Source organism: Talpa occidentalis, unplaced genomic scaffold (assembly GCF_014898055.3).
Source record: "Talpa occidentalis isolate TD23 unplaced genomic scaffold, MPIMG_talOcc4v2.1 talOcc4.11, whole genome shotgun sequence".
NCBI classification, from domain to species: domain Eukaryota; kingdom Metazoa; phylum Chordata; class Mammalia; order Eulipotyphla; family Talpidae; genus Talpa; species Talpa occidentalis.
The window spans coordinates 32422094-32442772 of record NW_023601104.1 but is presented as its reverse complement, the minus strand read 5'-3'; the positions used below and the strand labels follow the sequence as shown (position 1 = coordinate 32442772).

The 20679-nt window shown below is 40.1% G+C and overlaps 1 protein-coding gene and 1 long non-coding RNA gene across 6 annotated transcripts in view; one reads left to right on the top strand and one right to left on the bottom strand.

Annotated features, from left to right (window-relative positions):
- Window positions 1-14906, top strand: part of LOC129144768 (uncharacterized) — a 56025-nt gene extending 41119 nt beyond the window's left edge. Inside the window, exon 3 of the long non-coding RNA XR_008549332.1 lies at window positions 14635-14906. This is a non-coding gene — a long non-coding RNA (uncharacterized LOC129144768). The remainder of the gene's footprint in view (window positions 1-14634) is intronic.
- The window catches only part of IQCH (IQ motif containing H), a 207870-nt gene that overhangs the window by 5860 nt on the left and 181331 nt on the right, over window positions 1-20679 (bottom strand). For 4 of the 5 annotated variants that reach the window (XM_037502778.2, XM_054688288.1, XM_037502780.2 and 1 more), the window contains 3 exons: window positions 15330-15449; window positions 6111-6172; window positions 1256-1364 (listed from right to left, as the gene is read on the bottom strand). In XM_037502778.2, the coding sequence (XP_037358675.1) occupies window positions 1256-1364; window positions 6111-6172; window positions 15330-15449 (291 nt within the window). Of the gene's footprint in view, window positions 1-1255; window positions 1365-6110; window positions 6173-10409; window positions 10947-15329; window positions 15450-20679 lie in introns of those variants that run through there. The other variant, XM_037502779.2, reaches the window with a different exon arrangement.

The following is a 20679-nucleotide window of genomic DNA, read 5'->3' as shown; positions in this document are numbered from 1 at the left end:
CTTTAGAACTAGTGAAATTTGATGTAACTGGGTAAATTTATTGTTGACTCTTTTCAGTCATGTGGGAAAAAAAATGGTCATCTTCCAACTCACAAAGTCACAATGAAGATTAAAGAATTGTCATTATTACGGTTACTAGAGAGACCAGGCTCTAGCTGAACGAAAAAAAAAGTATTAAAAAATTAATTTTTTATCAAGCTTTTGTTGGGCTTTCCATTTTTTTTTTTTAAAGATTTATTTATTTATACAAGCACTGGGCACAGTCAAAAGCATGGGAGGGTGAGAGAATTCACCAGAGCGGGGAACAGAAGAGGCAGACAGACGAAATACATGGCTGAGGGGAGCAGCAGGTGGCAGGAGAGGTCTGTTGCACCATGTGGGACCCTCACTGGTGGCCAGGGATTGAACCGGCGCTGCAGAGGCTGCAGTCAGCTTTACAACCCAGCACTCAACCGCTGCACCACTGGGGGAGGCCAGGGCTTTCCGTTTTCTAAGAGAAAAATCACCTGTGGTTTGTGAGTCCTTTGAGCTACTTGAGCCATTCAAACATGATGAAGGCCCAGACTGGGAATCAGATGCAGATCTTGGGGGTCACTATTTTCTGTTTAGCTGGTGTTTTCAAATTTCTAGTACAGGTCTTGCTCCTGTCCAGAGTTTGGAGCCTTCTAGTCAATTACATATAACTGAATCTCTTGGACCAACATCTTTAAAGCCATCTTGTAAGCTCCAAAGGTTACTGGATGAAATATCTGCCCCATTTTGGTGAAACGAAGGCGTAGATGGCTCATACATATTCTGAGGTTTCTTTGCTTCTCTTTATCTCATATAGTTCTTGTGTTCTCAGAACTTCTCTGAATCTGAAAACATGTACTCTTCAGGATTCTCTAACCAGACATTATATTATCTGAAATAAGTAAAATATATTCAGGATTTTGCTTGTGACAGTCTTTCTGTTTTAGTTCCATTGTGATGTTTCAGTTTCACCTCCAACTTCAGAAAGCTCTTGTCTTGAAGCTTGGGTTCGGAATGGCAGCAACTTAAACAAGTCTGCTATATTTCAAAGAAAAAGTTTCAAGCTATTAAATTTAACTAACGGGTTCAGTGGGAACCTTACAATATTGACCCTGCACATTGTAAAATATGTACTGCTTACAATAAAAAAAAAATGGTTTAGCACTTGTTTACAATACAGCATGAGGTATTTTCAGCCCTTGTATAGAAATTAACCAGGATCGTTAGTTAATTAACACCTCACCTTAAAATTGGTCTCGCCTTGCATATTAGGTGTTGATATTTCTTGATGGATGATGAAGAGATTGCGAGCAAAGGTCATGAGGACCCCCTGGAGATCCTCACCGATTGTTCTGTTAATGATATCCAAACAAATGAGTTTACCAACGATTCCCCTCACATGCTTAAAAACAATCACCCTCTCATTTGTGCCTGTCTGGTGATGGAATTTAATGAGTATTTTCAATCTCACAAGGTGGCAATCTTCAGGGAGATATGAAAGATGAGGCTCCATTTTAACTTGTCAACAAAAAGGATTTGTGTAATAAATATTTTTTATTAATCAACTTAGCAGAATATAGGAATAGGTTCAGTCATTCCTAGCAAAAGGCTACCACTGAGCTAGGGTAGTTGTATTAGCCCATTTAAAAAATTGTTTGAATTCATTTAAGATAATTGTCGCTAAGTATAATTCATGCCTAACAATTGCCTTGTCTATAGAGACATTTTAGCTCAGTATTCTGGAGACTCTTATCTAGGTTTATTTTCTATTTCACATATATGAGTGATTTCTGCTACTTTTGGGTGCACCCTACCCTATTCATAAGTAAATATCCCCCCTTCAGGTACAGTTGTCTTTCATAAAGCTGAAGAAATACTTGAAGATTTCAGAGACATCTTGTAAACCAAGATATAGAATTATATTGTGGTTGGTGAAAATTCCCACCAATTTTAACCTGGAAGCAAAATTTCAGGGTATTTTTCTAGCTATTTTTGAACTTTTTTTTAATCAAAGGAAAAAATAGATTCAATGAATGGATTAATTAAAAAAATTGTTCTTTCCTGAGGGGGTAAAAGTAAAAGAGCTAGCTGCCCCTAGCTAGCTGTTAGCTGTGAAAAGCTTTGGGATTACTTTTTTCTCAGTTGTTACCTATAAAATAAGTCACCATAGAGCCTAAGGCTTAGACCTTTTTGGAATTACTGCCTCCTAGCCTGATGGGGTTTTCCCTTGGGTCAAGGTGGAAATGAAAGCTTCCCGAGTCAAAGACTGGAGACCAGGGCTCTTGTCCCTGCCGCTGACTTTGTAACTTCGAGTGTTACATATAAGCTTCCTGAGTCTTCATTTCTTAATCTCTGAAATGAAGGAAGTGAACTAGTTGTGTGTTTCCAAACCTTTTGATTTACATTCCCTAAATATATGCCGACCACATGCCTGCCACAATCTTATAACTACTAAACATTATTATCTCTTCTATTAAGAGAATAAATAATAGCCATAGGCAACTTTAGAATCAATAATTTTAAAAAGTGATTTGTGTTTTATAACCACGTGGTCACTGTGTATCAGACCCTGGGTATTTTTTAAGAGGACAGATTCTTAGGCTCCACCCTAGATCAACAAAATCAGAATCTTTGGGCTTGGGATCCAGGAATGTGTTGTTTCACCAACCCCCTACTCCACCCCCCCACCAGGTGATTCTTCTATATACTAAAGATTAAGACCCGTACTTAAAAAAAAGTTATAGATGTATGTGCACATGTGTGCTTGTGTGTGTGTGTGTGTGTGTGTGAGTGTGTGTGATGCTGAGTCCACACATGAATTCATGCTCCTCATGCCATCCTTCCTCAGTCTCCTGGGGTCTCTGGTGCCCAGGCTGGGAATCAAGAGGCTACATGAATGATAAGTCCCCTTTCCTATTAATTAATTCACTTCTAGAATTTCCTTCATTTCCCCTTTTTTGATTTTTCTCAAATTTCAGTATTCCCAGAAATATCCCAGTATACATGGAGTCAGTATAATGTTATCCTTGCAAACCCTTGTCATGGTATTATCATCTGTAAGGTTATCCCCTCTTGTAGGTATCATCTCACCTCTTCTGAAGAGGTGACCAACTGGTGTTCTTCATCCAATGTAACCTGGTTGCAATAAATGCAAACAAAACCTAGCCATCTTGTGAAAAGTGTCTTCTTAAAGCTCCAGAGAAAATCAAGCAATACAAAGAAGAAAAGTTTATATTTGCTCATCTTTTCTATTTCAATATGAGTTATAGAAAATGTAGATTGTCTCCTGGTCATTTTCTATTAAATTATCTATTCTTTTCTATTCTAACATTCTCTGGTTCTATGATTGCAGTAAGGTTTGAAAGTAAGATGGGATAGAAAGCAGTAGAAGGCTCTAGAGTCTTGCAGGCAGCCATGTCAATATTGCCTTATCTGTAGGATATATGTGTAGCAATAACCCTCTAGAAGGTACACCAGTTGGACTATTTCTATACCACTGAAGCTAACCTGCAGGTCAAGACTTTCTTACCTGAAATCTCAGGTGAGGTGTAGACACAGCTGGGTGGTTCCTCTTGATTACAAATATCATTACACATTCTGTAGGTTTCGGCATCAAATCAGCTAAATTCTTGGAGCATTTAATGATGGGGGTTTCCTTTTTTATATAACAGTTTATTTTTATATAACAGAATATTCTAAATTCTGTAATGATTTTCCTCTTGTTTGCTTACTCCATGCCTGAGCATCTTTCTGGATAAATCTTTTTGTGACCTATACCTCAGGAACTCTGCCTCTGCCCTGTTGACACTATCACTGTCTCATCTCATCAATTCTGTGATACAAGTCCTATCTCTGCATGTCAGCCTCTGCTGGGTTCTGTCACCTGCTGATGGGGTTTCTTCATGCCATCCTTTCTCTAGCTTGATAACCTCTGAGTTCCTATCATTCTGTGCCCCAACTTAGTCTTCAGGTTGTCCTTCTTTGTAACTAGAACTTTCCTGATGCTGTGAATTAGCTGCCTGTCAGAATGGCTCCAAGCACCTGAACTCCCAGGGCATGGGGCTTACTTGGCTACTCTTCTTTTCTTTCTGAAGGGCACATTCCCGTCCATCCTCACCCCCCACACATGAGTGTTTGTCTAATACCAGTGCTGACCCAACTTCTCCTTCGTAGTTTACCCTTTATGTTAGCCAGTGTAAGGCGGAGTTTATCTCTTTGTGTATTGATTTCTAGTTCTTGTAGTTCATGTCTTTGAATTCCTGAGCTTAAAAATGTATTTCAGCCTTGAATCTTACCTGCTTAATTAGACTCATAACACTGGAAAATATAAATTTCTTATCCTTCAGCCTGCCAACTTAAAATCTATCTGACTGCTTGGTTCTCCTAGTTCCAGTAACTGCCTGATGGCCTCTGTCCTGCTACAAGCTGGACATCAAAGCGACATGTTAGGAGTGAGTGGAATAGGACATTGTTCATCTCTGGTGTTAATGGCTACCAAACTGCTGTTCCCCTTCCTGGATTGCCAGCAGTTGACATGCTAGTCCACATTTACTCATTTATATATTACTGACTATCCATCCCAACTCACTGTCAGTTTCATGAGGGCAGGGACTTGTCTTTTGGTTCACTGCTGTATATGTAACACTTAGTGCTGTCCCTGGCACAGTTGATTAAATGCCTTTGAATTTTCTGATAGATAAGGATAGGGTAGAGAGGCAGCTGAGAGATAGAAAGAACATCACAAGGGAGCAGAGGGCAGGTCCTTCCCTGAACATGCCAGAGGTGTCCCTGGCTGTTATCATTCTGGATATGAATCTGGGCAGAGAAGATGAATGTATTTTTATTGGAATGATATGAATTACAGTTTCATTTATGTTGCTATCACTGCTATATAACAAAAGGGTGGGCAGGAGAGAGCCTAAAATGAAGGGTGCAGTAATTCTCTTAACATGACCCATATTTATGGACTTTTGGGGAAAGGTTGGGACTGGACAGGACAGCTCAAATAGCCAGCTTCTCCTCCCAACTGATGAAAAGTGTTTAAAACTGTAAGTACTAGATTAAATTATAGCCACATGCTAATTCCAAAGGGAAGGAAACCAAAATATTTGCATAAATTTAAATGATCCATGAAGCTAAATATCACTGTGTTAATGATGGCCTGCTATAACTGATAATGCTTTGGTAAAACAAGGCATGTATTTTGGATAAGGGAGTTGAGACCTGTCCTGTGCACGTCTTTGCTACTTTAATATATACCTCTTGGGATCAGTGTCTAGGAGACTGACCACCTGGGGGGAAACTGAGGCTGCTTAGAAACATCAATACTTAGTAGAATAATTGACTCGTTCATTTTTCATGAGATTGATCTTAGTGCATATGTGTGTTCAATGAGAGGACATGATGTCTACACTGCTGTGGAAGTTGTAAGAAAAGGAAATATAGGGGACAATTTCCCAATATGTTAGAATTACTTAAAGGTACCAAATAGCCATATTCCAGGATATTAAATAGGACACAATTCAAAAGTTCTGAGTCCTAGATGGGGATACCACTTTGCTAGCTCTCCAAAATTCTTTGGAGAGAAATTTGCAGGAAACAAAGCACTGAGAAGCTTCCTGAGTATGGTCACTATGTCTCTTCTCAGCATACTCCTATCTTGAAAAGATTGCATCAGGGCTGAAACTAGAGCCAGGGATGGTCTACAGACCCTGCTTTTTAGGGGAGCATCTTACCAAGTTATGAGGACACATCTTAAGCATGCCCTAGTGGAAACTGCCTTCAACAACTGGGACATCTGAGCTGGTTTTTCATCAGTCACATTTGCTGGGCTTTGTATGTGTATGTGTCAGAGTGTAATATGTTGTTAAAACTAGTCTCTTACCTATCCATTTTGGATAATTAATCAGTTATATTTATGAACCCCCATTGACATGTCTAAAGTCATTTTATGAAATACTTGAAGATCTAAATAAAACAAGATAGAGTTCCAATAAATCAGCATGCTGATTAAAATGCATGAGAAGCACCATTCTTGTTAGTTGTTATAAGTCTGTTTTCTTAGCTTATTGCATCTCATAGACACATTTCATACTTACAGCATTCCCAGCTTATCTCTCTTCAGGTGTTCATATAATATAAAAACAGTTCCTTGTCTGCCCTATAAAATTTGAATGGGGAGAAAAAAAATAGTCTGTATCTTAGAAATGAAGTATAAGAAATGTGTTACGCTAAGACCGCGATTAGAAATCTGGAGCTACCTGCAACAATTGTGAGAAACCTGTTTAGAAAGACTACCTTTAGGAGAGGGTTTTGATTTGTTTGAGGATAGTGTTTTTTGAAGTGTGATTCTTGAACACCTGCATCAGAATCATCTTGTATGCTTAGTAAAAGGAATTTTCATGGGCATCATCAAAGCTCAGGCTCTGCCTTTTAAAGCTCACTTCCTGGGTGATTCTCATGCACATCAAAAATTGAAAACCACTATTTTAAATGGGTTGGGCAATGAGTAAAAAAATATACAGGGAAGCAGTTTGTTGTGTAGAAACTAATTTGTACATCAATGGAAACCTGTGTTGTCTGCAGAATGTCTGATTGTCTTGATTTTATGGGAGATATTTTGCAACTCTACAAGTGGTAGGTGCTTCAGAAACAAGCAAGTTCTGATCAGTCTGTTTGAGGTTCCATAGATTTTCTTCCCTTTCACTCTTGTGGAGGAACCAGTTTTGCTTCTATTTGCATATTCATTTCAATATTCCTGACCTATATAGATATCTGGTGGGTATTTTTTTGGAGGGGGGAATTCTTTTTCGTACTGTTTGTGACATCTACCTAATTCTCTCATCAATACAATCTTTATCATTTATTTATTCTTTTTTCCTTATAAGAGGCATGGTTTTATTCTTTTTGGAAGATGATCTGTTAACACTTTTCTCCAATAACTAAAAATTAACACTGAAATTATACAGTAATGGAAATGGCTGCCTTGTGAAGTTGAGAAGTCCTTATCACTGAAAGTCCAAAAGAGAAAACCATATTTTTGAGATTGGGTGAAAGAAATTACATGTCAGCATTATGATTGTCCATTTTTATCAGAAAATGCAGGCATTAGGATAAACATTGCACTGGAACAGTGGCTCTCATTGCTGGCTGCATATTAGAGTCATCTGCATGCTTTAAAAAATATAATGCCTGGGGGCCTCCCCGGTGGCGCAGCGGTTGAGCGCTGGGTTGCGAGGCTGCTCGCAGCCTCTGCAGTGCCAGTTCGATCCCCGGCTGCTCCCCGGCCACCGGAGGAGGGTCCCACGTGGCGCGCAGACCTCTCCTGCCACCTGCTGCTCCCCTCAGCGGTGTACTTCGGTCCTTCTGCCTGCTCTGCTCCCGGCTCTGGCTCTGGTGAATTCTCTCACCCTCCCGCGCTTCTGACTGTACCCAGTGCTTGTATAAATAAATAAATAAATCTTTAAAAAAAAAAAAATATAATGCCTGGGCCTCCCCTGGTGGCGCAGCGGTTGAGCTCTGGGCTGCGAGGCTGCCCGCAGCCTCTGCAGCTCTGGTTCGTTCACCAGCCACTGGCGAGGGTCCCACAAAAAATAAATAAATAAAAAATAATGCCTGGTCCTTCCTCCAGAAATTCTGGTTTAATTGATCTGGAGTGGGCCCCAGATACAGGGCCACGCTGAGCTGTACTGGAGCTTGAGGCAAAGGGGAAAGATTCAGTATGTTTTTATTTAAAATTTTGATATTTTGTTCTTCATGGGTTTATGCATAATATTTTTTAAATTATTTAAATTTTTTAAATATTGCATCATGATACTTATTTTACTGTTGAGTACTTTTTGTGCTCCTTTAAATTTTATGCTCTGAATAAGTGACTCACTTGCTTCACCCTAATGCCTTTTTTTTTAAATTAATTAATTTATTTTTTTAATAGAGGCATGCTTTATTTATTTGTTTGCTGGTTTGTTTTGTTTATACATGCACTGGGTACAGTCAGAAGCGCGGGAGGGTGAGAGAATTCACCAGAGCCAGAGCGGGGAGCAGAGCAGGCAGAAGGACCGAAGTACACTGCTGAGGGGAGCAGCGGGCGGCAGGAGAGGTCTGCGTGCCATGTGGGACCCTCCTCTGGTGGCCGGGGAGCAGCCGGGGATCGAACCGGCGCCGCAGAGGCCGCGGGCAGCTTCGCAACCCAGCGCTCAACCGCTGCGCCACTGGGGAGGCCCTTCACCCTAATGCCTTTTAAAGCTCCTCTCTCGGGTCATTCTAATGCGTAGCCAGGGTTGAGAACCACTGACTGGTTGATCTGTAAGGTGTGTTGTATTTCCTCATGGCCCTAATATGGTAGCTACTAACCATATGGGTCTACTGAGAACTTGAATTATAGGGAACTTAAATTGAAATTACCAAAAAAGAGAACATATCTCATTAATAATTTTTATATTGATTACATATTGAAATTATAATATTTTGGACCTACCGTGTTAGGTAGAATATATCATTAAAATGAATTTCTCCTGTTTTGTTTACTTTTTAAAAATACCTCTCCCAGAAAAATTCTATCTGTGCCTCACATTTGTGATTTGCATTATATTTCTATCAGACCACTGTCTGGTATTCTAGGGCTCTATTGTTAATACAAGTATAGAAAGTAACTTTCAACAAGTAACTCCTATTTCAAAATTTTATATCTCCCTTTGTTAAAACAGTTCAGTATTGAAGGAGTGAATCATCTCCATAATCTCCATATCAGAACATGTTCATAGATATTTTATTCCTAGGTATCTGTGGACATTTATTGATTTTTTTTCCCTCTGGAACTAGAATTCTTGGCTGATAGGGTTGTAGTCATTGTTTTCTTATTTCAGTGCAGCAGGTCTATGGATAATGTTTCCTAATAATGTTGATGAGAACAAAACAATCCTGGCTGACCTTTAAGGAACCAACCAAAGTTATTCACTTTATGTTTCACTTAAAGTTGCAGTTTCTGAGAACCTATCAATGATGTTAGGTGATACTACTTTAGTTTTTTCTTTATAAATTATGTGTATTGAAGTAGATTTACATCTCTGTATCTGTTCCAGGGGTTACAGTTTCTATAAATGTGTACTTTCACACCCTGCCAACCACCAGTGCTCCAACAATCCTCCATCATGTTTCATTGGGCCCCCCCCTCCCCTGCTCCCACCTTGCCTGGGAGCCTAGTTGCCTCCATTTTGAGACACATATTGAGTTTATTTTATTTTTTTAAGATTTTATTTATTTATTTATACAAGAACCAGGGTACAGGCCAGATGTGTGGGAGGGTGAGAGGATTCACCAGAGACAGAGTGGGGAACAGAACAGGCAGACTGACGAAATACACTGCTGAGGGGAGCAGCGGGTGAGACAGAAGAGGTCTGTCGTGCCTTGTGGGGCCCTCGCAGCCAGCCGGGATCAAACCCACGCTGCAGAGGCTGCAGACAGCTTCACAGCACGGCACTCAACCGCCTGCGCCACCAAGGGAGGACCATGTTGAGTTTATTATTGGTTTGGTTTTGACTGACCCTTTGTTATGTTTCTCTATATTCTACATATAAGTGAGATCATCCTGTATTTGTCTTTCCCCTTCTGGTTTATTTTGCTTAGCATTATCCTCTCCAGTTCCATCCATGTTGTATCAAACAGCAGGAGCCCATCCCTTTTTATAGTTGAGTAGGATTCCATTATATATATATATATATATATATATATATATATATATATATCACTTTTTTCAGATATACTCCTCTGTCCTTGGGCACTTCGGCTGTTTCCATAACATCTATTTTATGTGTAGGCTGCAAGGGATATAGGAGTACATATATCCCTTCAAATTTGTATTTTTATATTCTTCAAGTAGATACCTATGTGTGAAATTGCTGGGTAATATGGCAGATCCACTTTTAAGATTTTGAGAAACCTTCATTATATTTACTGCAGGGGCTGGACCAGTCTGCATTCCCACCAACAGTGTATGAGGGTTCCTTTCATTCCACAACCTCACCAACCTTTTGTTTCTGGTCTTTTTGATATGGGCCATATCATATGAGGTGGTATCTCTTAGTAGTTTTGATTCGCATTTCTCTGATGATAAGTGATGATGAGCATTTTTTCATGTGCCTATCAGCCATCTGTATGTCTTCTTTGGAGAAATATCTGTTAGCTCTTCTGCCCATTTTTTGACTGAGTTAATTGTTTTCTTACTGTACTTTAAGATTGTGACCCCCATCTTCTAGTTTTCATAGATTCTGCTGAAAAATCGACTGTTAATGTTCCTGTGAAGGTGATGTGCCTTTTTTCCCCCTTGTAACTACTTTTAAGATTTTCCTTTTCTTTTTCGTATTTAGCTATATAACTATAGAATGTCCACATGTGATTTTACTTCTATATATCTTACCTGGGGTTTCTAGTACTTCTTGAGGCTATGTGTTTGTTGTCTTTTACCAATTTTAGAAAATTCTCAGCCAGTATTTATTTTAAAATGTCTTCTCTGTTCCTCCCAGGACAGTTTTTCCAATTATTTCTGGGACATCTTTACCAAATATTTCACGAATGTATAACATGGATCATCACCCCTTAACAATTTCCATTAACAATTTCCTTGCCACTCATTGCCTGATCACTAAGCCAATACCAAAATTTAGGCTTCTGTTTTGGGAGCATCCTTTCCTTTGTACTAATTTCTGAATCAAGTAGGTAGGTTATGTTGCAGTAATTAAAAACAAAACAATTCTTAGTTGTTTATAACAACAAAAATATGCTTCTTGCTCATACTCCACTTCCCACATGGGTTGGCTGGTCACTGTTGGCTGGTTCACTCTGGAACTTAGGCTGAAGGAGGCTCTGTCTCAGAGTGCTTCAAGGATTTCCAAGCAGGAAAAAGGATGTGGTAACTCAAAAATGACTGTTTAAGGCTCCTGCATAGGAAGAACATATATCAGTACTGCTCATATTTCATTGGCCAAAGCAAGTTACATGGCCATGCCAAACTTCAGGGGAGTGCTGAGGGAGTATAATTCTGTTATGTGTCATGGCAATCCCCTGATCTGAGGAAATGAAGGCTGGTGGGGTGAAGCTATTTAGGAACATGGCACACTACCTATAAATATGTGAAACCAGCCTTGCCTCACACTGTTGTAGGCAATAAGCAAGACATCCTTCTCCATATGGCTTTCATTACAAGGTATTTCATTAGGAAATTAGTGGTATTTCTGGAGCATTACAGAAATACCAAGAATGAGACCCACCGAGTTGCTTACAAATTCAGCAATGTTTCCATCCAATATCCAGCAAGGAAATAATAAACTCATAGGGTGATCTCATTTCCCTATCTTTCCCATCTTCCCCCAAAATTTTGTATGAGAAATGTATTTTGAAATTTGGTAATGGCAATAGGAAAAAAAACTTCATATTGAGAATTAAAGACTTTTGAGGATTCTTTTTTAGGTCGCATTGATAATGATTTATTGTTAATGTTGCTTTATTCTGGAAGGAGCACTCACATTAAATTTGACCAAGAGTGGGATCATGTAGCAAGGTTACACTGGAATTAGGGTAAATAAGCTCCATTTTAGATGCAGCACAACTCAAGGAGGCAATAAAAGTTTAGGGAAATTAATTGTTAAGCATATCTTTTTTCCCCTATATAAGATAGTTGTGGGGGGGTGTTATGGAGAAGTTTATTTTCCTTCAGCTGTAAAATAGTTAAGGGATACCTAAATAGAATATTCTTCTTGAAATCAATCTCAGAATTCTTGGATTGGGTTGGTAATGTTTTAGAAATATGTGCAGTTAGTGGGAGATAGTTCTTAGATGGTTTCTGGGGAATGCCTTTGTATAAGAGAGAGAATCATGTTTGGCTTTATGGACAAATATGGATTCAAATGTCAGTTCTGCAAAGTGCCTGTGTGATCTTGGGAAACAGCTTTAACTCTTTGAGCCTAAGTCCCAGAAATAATAGCAGATATAATAGCTTCTTATAGGAGAGATATGAAGATTAAAGAGGAGAGGCAGTAACAGTGCTTAGCTCAGCACGAGCACATAGTAGGTATTCCATAAATGCTGGTTCATCAACCCCCTCTCCAAGAAAAGGCAATTTAAAGAACAACTGGAGTGTTATGTCCAGGGCTGGACCCCCAGGTTTGAAAAGATGAAAGCCCATCTCAACAAAAATAGAGTAAGGGTATTTTTGGAGAATTCCCAGTTTTCTTAAGTGATCACATGACTCCTGCTTCTGACCTCAGACTTTTATGATCCATTTTTTCTTTGATCTCTCTCTCTCTCATTCTATGCTTTCATTGCTTTTTTTCTTTGTTTATCCCCTCCTTTTTTTTTCAGGGTTCTTCCAGTCTCTGGATTTTATCCTCTTTCTCCTGTTCCTTTTTTTCATATTATTCCATCACTTCATTGCCACCCTAACCCATAATTGTCTTTCTCTGCCATTTTATCTCTCATCCTTTGTAAGTGGTTTAGCACAGGTGACCTGGAGGCAGTCTGGGAATCCATGCCGGCTCTCTTTGGTGCCTTTCCGTCTGCCCCTTTCTGTAGCCCTCCTCGTCCTCAGTGGAACCCCTCCTTTTACATCATCTGCTGTTTCCCTTGGGCAAGAGCAGTCTGTTGTCCATATTAAAATTTGTTTTTAGAAATGAATCCAATCAACCCTGAGCTACAAAGCTGTAAATAACTTAAAAATTCTGTGCTTTCTTTTCCCCAGAAATACTAGAACTTCAATGATGTACAGAACCTTTAGCCAAAGATTTTTAATAATTATAGGCAAAAGAAAGTTATGAAGCAGGTTTTCTTTTGGGAAGGAAACTTTTCCCACCAATTATGCTGGTTCACAGAGTTTTTTATGCTTTAATATTTTATAATAAAATAAAATAAATAGATATGGAAAAAAACTAGAGTTAGAGATAGCCACTTTCTGGTACATGGAAGTGTTTTAGCCTAATCAGTTTGGGGCTAAAAACTATTTAATTCTAAAGGGATTATGTCGAGCAGATGCAACAATTAATTTCTGGTAAATTGGTTTAATCTGTTTTTTTTTCAGTCTCTTTCTCTGTTTTACCAATTTTGATATAATTTGCAAGGGAATTTGAGCTCTATTATACATATTTGCAAACTGCATGAACCAATCTAACCAAAAGGCCTCATGTACCCTCACGGTGCCCTGCAGTGTGGTGGGGACTGCCAACTGTCAGTCAGGCCATTCTGTTCATTGTTGGCCCTGTACCCCATGCTATCTGCTTTTCAAAGGCCTCTAAAAAGATTTGATTCCTGAAAATTTCTTTTCTCAAGTGTGAAAAATAAAAATGAGCAAATGTAGAATCTGTTATCTACAAATCAAAATAATCGGATTAATTGGTTATTGTTTAGTAGTTATGTTACTGCATATAAATTAAATTTAATGTGAGAGGTAAATATATTTTAATATATTTTTTTAAATATAGAAGCAATATTATTCACACTGGCCAAGATTATTATTATTATTATTTTATTTATTTATTTATTCATTCATTTATTTATTTATTTATTTTATTTGTTTGTTTTGTTTATACAAGCACTGGGTACAGTCAGAAGCATGGGAGGGTGAGAGAATTCACCAGAGCCAGAGCGGGGAGCAGAGCAGGCAGAAGGACCGAAGTGCACTGCTGAGGGGAGCAGTGGGCGGCAGGAGAGGTCTGCACGCCATGTGGGACCCTCCTCCGGGGGCCGGGGAGCAGCCGGGGATCGAACCGGCCCTGCAGAGGCCGCGGGCAGCTTCGCAACCCAGCGCTCAACCACTGCGCCACCGGGGAGGCCCTATTATTATTATTTTTTAAAGATTTATTTATTTATTTACACAAGCACTGGGTAGAGTCAGAAGCGCGGGAAGGTGAGAGAATTCACCAGAGCCAGAGCAGGGAGCAGAGCAGAGCAGGCAGAAGTACACTGCTGAGGGGAGCAGCGGGCGGCAGGAGAGGTCTGAGCGCCATGTGGGACCCTCCTCTGGTGGCCGGGGAGCAGCTGGGGATCAAACCCTAGCTGCAGAGGCTGCGCGGGCAGCTTTGCAACCCAGCTCTCAACCGCTGCACCACCTGGGAGGCCCTATTTTAATATTTTTGATGTGATGTGGATTGGGTCTTCCACAAGTAAGAATGCCTGGGGTCACTTCTTAAGATATCCCTGTAGGTCAGAGATTTGAGTAACTGAATCAAAGTGAAAAAAGACACGAAACTATTTCCCTGAGTAACAATTCTCAAGGCACAATTAGAACTTCTAATTTAGGTAGGAGAAATTACACCCCAATTGTACTATTCAGCTACAGGGTGATCAATATTATTGGAAATAGACCAAAAATTGTGAAAACTTTTTACCAGAACTCCTGCTAGAAAGAGACTACTATATGTGGGTGGGAGGATGCTGTGGACTGAATTGTGTTTTCCCAAATTCATATGTGGAAGCTCTAATGCCCCATGTGCATTGGGAATAGAGCCTTTAAGGTGATTAAGGTTAAATGGGGTCATAAATGTGGAGCCCTGCTTGGATAGAACTGATGTCTTTAGAAAAGATGTTATACAGACACCAGAGCTCTCTTTCTTTTCCCCTGCCCCTACCCCACATTAGGACATGGAGAAAAGGCAACTATCTGCAAGCCAGGAATAGCGCTCTCATCAGGAACTGAATTGACCGGCACCTTCACTTTGGACTTGCAGGTTCCAGAACTGTGAGAAACCACTATGGTATTTTGTTATGGCAGAATGAGACAGTTTGTTCACTGACAAGCAGCTTTGTGTGGGGTCAGTTGCTGAGGAAATGCTTAAGGATCAAGAGATGGGCCCCAAAATGTCCCCAAAGTTTGGTAGGGCTTTTGCTTTAACCAAGGTGGGGTGTGCAAGTTTGGGGACAGAGCTCAATTTCTGAGGAGTAAGTGCTATCTCCATGGAGCTGACTTTGTCCTTCCTCAAGCAGTACTCAGCTTTCCTCTAAATACATGTCAAGCTAATGTTTAACGAATATCTGTTTGAAAATCATTTTTTAGACTCTAAGACTAGTGGTTACCGTAAGGGAGGGGGGAATGGCTAAGTTGGGTAAAAGGGGTCCATTGTATGGTGAGGAAAAGAATTGAATTTTTAGTGGTGAACTTAATGTGCCATATACACATGTTGATTTTTAATGGTGCACCTGAAACTTGTATGTTACAGTGCAATGTTACTTCAATTAAAAAAATATTATCTTGAAGGGGCACCAAATTATTAGCTCCCTAGGTCACCCACATGCATATTTTTGGTCCATCCCTGACCAGCTGTCACTCTTCTTACCTCAATGTCATAGCCAATGCCATGCGCCTTACACATCTGGAGAAAAACATAATGGAAAACCAGAGAGAGATTGCTGTGTTTCAGCTGGGTGGTCATCACTGCATAGCGACTGGTGGCCAACTGGAAAAGATTACAACTGAATGTCAGACTTTTATCAAATGTTGAAATAACTTTAATATTAGAATAAAGTTGTGAAGATTATACAGTGAATTCCTGTATATCCCACCCAGTACCCCTATTGTCACAACTAAGGAACCAAGTTGCTACATTCTGATTAACTACAGTTCATAGTTTATTTGGATTTCGGTCGTTTTTCCCTAACTCCCCTTTTCTGTTCCAGGATCCTAGTCAGGATATACATTATATTAGTCATCATGTTTCCTTAGTTTCTTTTAGGCTGCAAAAGATTCTCAGAATTTTATTTTTGATGATCTTGACAGTTTTGAGGAGTGCTGATTGGGTGTTTTGTAGAATGTCTCTCAGTTTCTTTTTCTCAGGATTAGACTGGGGTAGTGTTTTTGAGAGAAAGACTGTATAAGTAAATATTTCATAACCTGTGTCAAAAGTACATGTATTGGGTCTCCCCGGTGGCGCAGTGGTTGAGCGCTGGGTTGCGAAGCTGCCCGAAGCCTCCGCAGTGCCGGTTCGATCCCCGGTTGCTCCCCGGCCACCGGAGGAGGGTCCCACATGGTGCGCAGACCTCTCCTGCCACCCGCTGCTCCCCTCAGCAGTGTACCTCGGTCCCTCTGCCTGCTCTGCTCCCTGCTCACCCTCCCGCGCTTCTGACTGTACCCAGTGCTTGTATAAATAAATAAATAAATCTTTTAAAAAAAAAAAAAAGTACATGTATTAACATGACTTATCCCTGATGCCAAATGTGGTCACCATGTTAAGATGACTTTACTGTAAAGATACTTTTCTTCCTTTCCATATTGTGCTTTTTTGAAGCAAGTAACTAAATATAGTCTACCTTCTTGAGGGGACCAATATCAGAATTTTTACTCTGTTTCTTCATTTGAGAAATTGCTATTCTTTATCTTGCTTGCATATCAGTGGGAGTTATTCCAAAGGGATTCAGCATAGACCCAAAATATTTCAATTATAATATGTATATTAAAAAAAAACCACCAAACACCATAACTTTAATGTGTACCAAAGAAAGCATTTGGATTCTAGCAGTTTTGTGACACATCCTTTGTGAGATGTGATATTTGCCTTGTTTGTCCTTGGATAACTAGAAATTTGGAGAATGCCATATAAGGTCATAGGGCATAGAAAACGAAGGTGCTTGACCCAGACTTTGAACTTTAGGGACCCTCAGGTGCTGGGCAACCTGGGGCCTGTACTTGTGAAGTCAATTGGAACAGGAGGAGGACCAGAGCTGGTTGCAGGGATCAGAATGATCTGACATTATTGTCAGAGCTCAGACTCCATTTCTGCAATAACACAGGTGACCTAGGGCTGATTGAGTGAGGGCCTAGTGGGCAATGAACACCCTTTTTCTCCTGCATCACATATATGTACACACACACGCACACACACAGATAGACATGCACACATATACCCAGGCTTCATGTTCACCGTTTGTGAAATATGTTTTCTTTCAAGTACCAATTTGTATCAAGTACTATATCTGGTGGTCATGTTATCAGTATGATTAACTAAGCCTGCTTTTGCCACATGTAAGCAAGTCCACATCTACTAGAAATATTAGGCTCCCACAGGCCAATGTAGTTTGAGTTGTATATTTCCTAAGTGTTGTCTCATTTGTGGCATTGGGAATTTTGGTTTTGTAAAAGAAAAGCTATTGGACCCTCATCTGCCTCACAATTGTACTTAATCACCTTGGCCTATCAAGAGTTTTCCCTGGCTGCCTTTCTTACATGATTGGGGCTTTCTGAAAGCAGGTACTGTTTGGTTTCTGAATTCCCAGACTGGTCATTATGCTAGCACCAAACAGATATTCCAGTGTTTTTTGAATGAAAGAAAGAATGGATACATGAAATAGAGTAAGTGGATAACACTTGCCTCTGACTTAAATTAATTTTTAAAAATTCATGGGACTTCTAGTCAATTAATACTTTGAGGTAGAAATAAGTGTCTCATAAAGCACAGAGGATGGTCACACCATCTCTTGGGAATGACAACTCAAGGCAAACATTCCAGGCCTGGCCCCCTCATAGAGCACCTTTTGGAGCACAGTATGGTTCTGGTGGACTTGGCAGGAATTATTGGTGGGGTAACAGGAACAAGCTAAATGAAGTTCTGGCTCAGTTGATCAGTCAGTTTGGATGGACAAGGACACCAGCCTACTCATTCTGCCACACCAGACCATGCCATGTTCCAGCCTTCCCAACCAAGGCCGAGAAGCCTAAGCTTTGTATACAAAAGTGAACTGTAAATACTCTGGAATTACATTGTAGTTACTGAGCATGTAATTGCATGGTAATTACCATGAATTCACAAGATAATTCCAAGGTTATTTTTGTCCTCTAAACTTGTCTTATGCTGCTATCGTATATAAACAAGCAATACTAAGATCATGCTCCAGTCAGCGAGGGAAAGCAGAAGGCAGGCATTTGGCTCAATGCAGGATCTGGCTCAATGCTATGTAACTTGGCTTCAAAGCAAGGCAGAAGAGCTCACTCTCTAGTCTTACTGGACAGCAAGTAAATGCAGGCTGCACTGAGGTTTATTCTTTTCTGTGGAGACAAACTGCATTTTCCCTCCTCCTAGACCTGGGCCTATGATTCATAAAGAATCTGAAAGAAAATCCAGAATATTTGTTAATATATCTCCAAACTGCCTCTTCTTTTCCATAACTATCACCATCCTAGTCCAGGCCTTTGTTGTCTAGATTTTTCTTTCCTACTTAGGAGGTGAGGAAGCAAGCAGAATTCAGCTGTGCAAAGCTTATATTGAGTCAGAAAGACTGAGATTCAAAACCTGACTGAGGCATTTACTATATGTAGGATTTTGAATATACTATTTAACTTCTCTGAAACTTCTGATTATTAAGAAAAATTAGCACAGCACCTGCACCTGAATAACCAGAAGCTACTATTTTTGTGATGGTTTCTTTGAAAGTATCTATAGGGTTGAAAAGCATCTGAAAGCATTTTTGGCCTACAACAGAATTTCCCATGCTGTTCCTTCCCCAACACCTTCCTGGGGTTCTGAACATTACCACCAGGTTAACTGTTTCTGGAACCCAGTTGGTCAATGCTTAGAACACTTCAGTGATGTCTCCTTGCCCTCAGAATGAAATTCAGACACATGGCATGGTGAGCAGATTTGCCTGAACTTGCTCAGTACACAGCTCCAACTCTTGTCCCACTCTCTCTCTCCCAGATTCTCTGCCCCAGCTCAATTGGTTCATTACATCACCTAATAGACCTGGGTTCTCTCCCTTCTGGTGGGGAAGAGCTCCCCCTCCTTGCTTTTTATTGACTGCCCGGATCTTTAAGACCAGACCAAACTCTGTGTTCTTGTTCAAGTCCCCTGGCTCTGCCAGCCACAGTTGTTTCTTCTAAGACTTTTAGCAGCAGGTTGAGGAGCTATCACTCAAATAATTGTGTGGTTTTTCCTTGTGAACATGCTGCTTATTTTATATTCCTTTTCAACTCCTTGAGGACAGGGACTTTATCAAATGTTTCTATATCCCTGATGCTTGGTGTTTTTCCTGACATACATGAAGTGTTTATTAAATGTGTTATAATAATGCTAATAAACATGAACCTGTAAGATACACCAATTTTTTTTTAGACTTAATTCTCATTTCTACAGGAAAAAAATCCTCACTATCTATGGTTGTCTTTCATCCAATCCAACAGCACAGGTGATGATATTGTTGTGAGGATGACTACATAAAAATGTTGAAACAATGTCTAGCACAGAGTAAGTTCTTAAAAACGTTAGCTCTTATTAACATCTATTAAACTAAATAATTTCACAAATAAATATTTAAAATGAAAAATGATCAACCAACCATAAATCATTACATCAGAAAGGGACAAAATCACAAGACCTGGGCCTTGCTGCTTAACTTTATGACCTTGGGCAGATCACCTTATTTTGCATTACCTCGGTTTCCTGATTTGTAAAATGGGTATGATAATCCCTATCTTATTTATTTCTTGAGGTTATCATAGGGATTAAATAATCTCATGCTTATTTTTTAAATGATTTATTCATTTATGCATATAAGAATTGGGGTACAGTCCAGAGGTGCAGGGGTGAGAGGATTAACCAGGGACAGAGTGGGGAGCAGAACAGGTGGATGAGACAGGAGAGATCATCTCCTTGGCCCCTGGAGGATTGAACTCATGCTGCAGTGGCTGTAGATAGCTTCATAAATGCTGTAACTTAACCCCTTGTGCTACCAGGCAGGCTCTCTAATGCCTATTTAAAGTATTAATAGTATAAAGCATTATACAAATAGAAAATATCATTTTAAAAGGGTCGATTAGTGTAATTGACTCTTTTCTGATGCTGTAAAATCCATTTAAGTTTCCCAAGGAAGTCATAACTGAAATGGGTTTTACATCATCAAAAGACTCCTCCACAACCATCTGGCCCATTCAGTGCTCAATGAGTCTCAGCCTAACACAGAGCAGATTCCATATGGTAATATGTCTGGAAACATATTAGGGCAAGGAGGCAAAGAGTCGTCACTGAAGTGTTCTGAGCATTGACCAACTGGGTTCCAGAAACAGTTAATCTGATGGACTTTCTCTGTGGCTTCAACTAGAGACTTTAGGTATGAGCCTAAGTTCCACTCTGGAGCTGGATCATTGATTTTCAGTCAACACAGACAGATTGGATAACACAGTGGCCAAACACAAGTTTTAAAGTTTGACACACCTAGGCTTAAATCCTGGCTTCCACACTTGCTTGCTGAGGGATTTCCTACAAGCTGCTTAACATTGCTTATCCTTTATCTAAAAATGAACATAATAGGGGCCTCCCCGGTGGCGCAGCGGTTGAGCGCTGGGTTGCGAAGCTGCCCGCGGCCTCTGCGGCGCCGGTTCGATCCCCGGCTGCTCCCCGGCCACCGGAGGAGGGTCCCACATGGCGTGCAGACTTCTCCTGCCGCCCGCTGCTCCCCTCAGCAGTGTACTTCGGTCCTTCTGCCTGCTCTGCTCCCCGCTCTGGCTCTGGTGAATTCTCTCACCCTCCCGCGCTTCTGACTGTACCCAGTGCATGTATAAACAAAACAAACAAACCAGCAAACAAATAAATAAAGCATGCCTCTATAAAAAAAAAAAAAAATTAAAAAAAAAAAAAATGAACATAATAACAGCACCTGCCTAATCTATTGGGATGTACAACAACAATATAAAGCACTTAG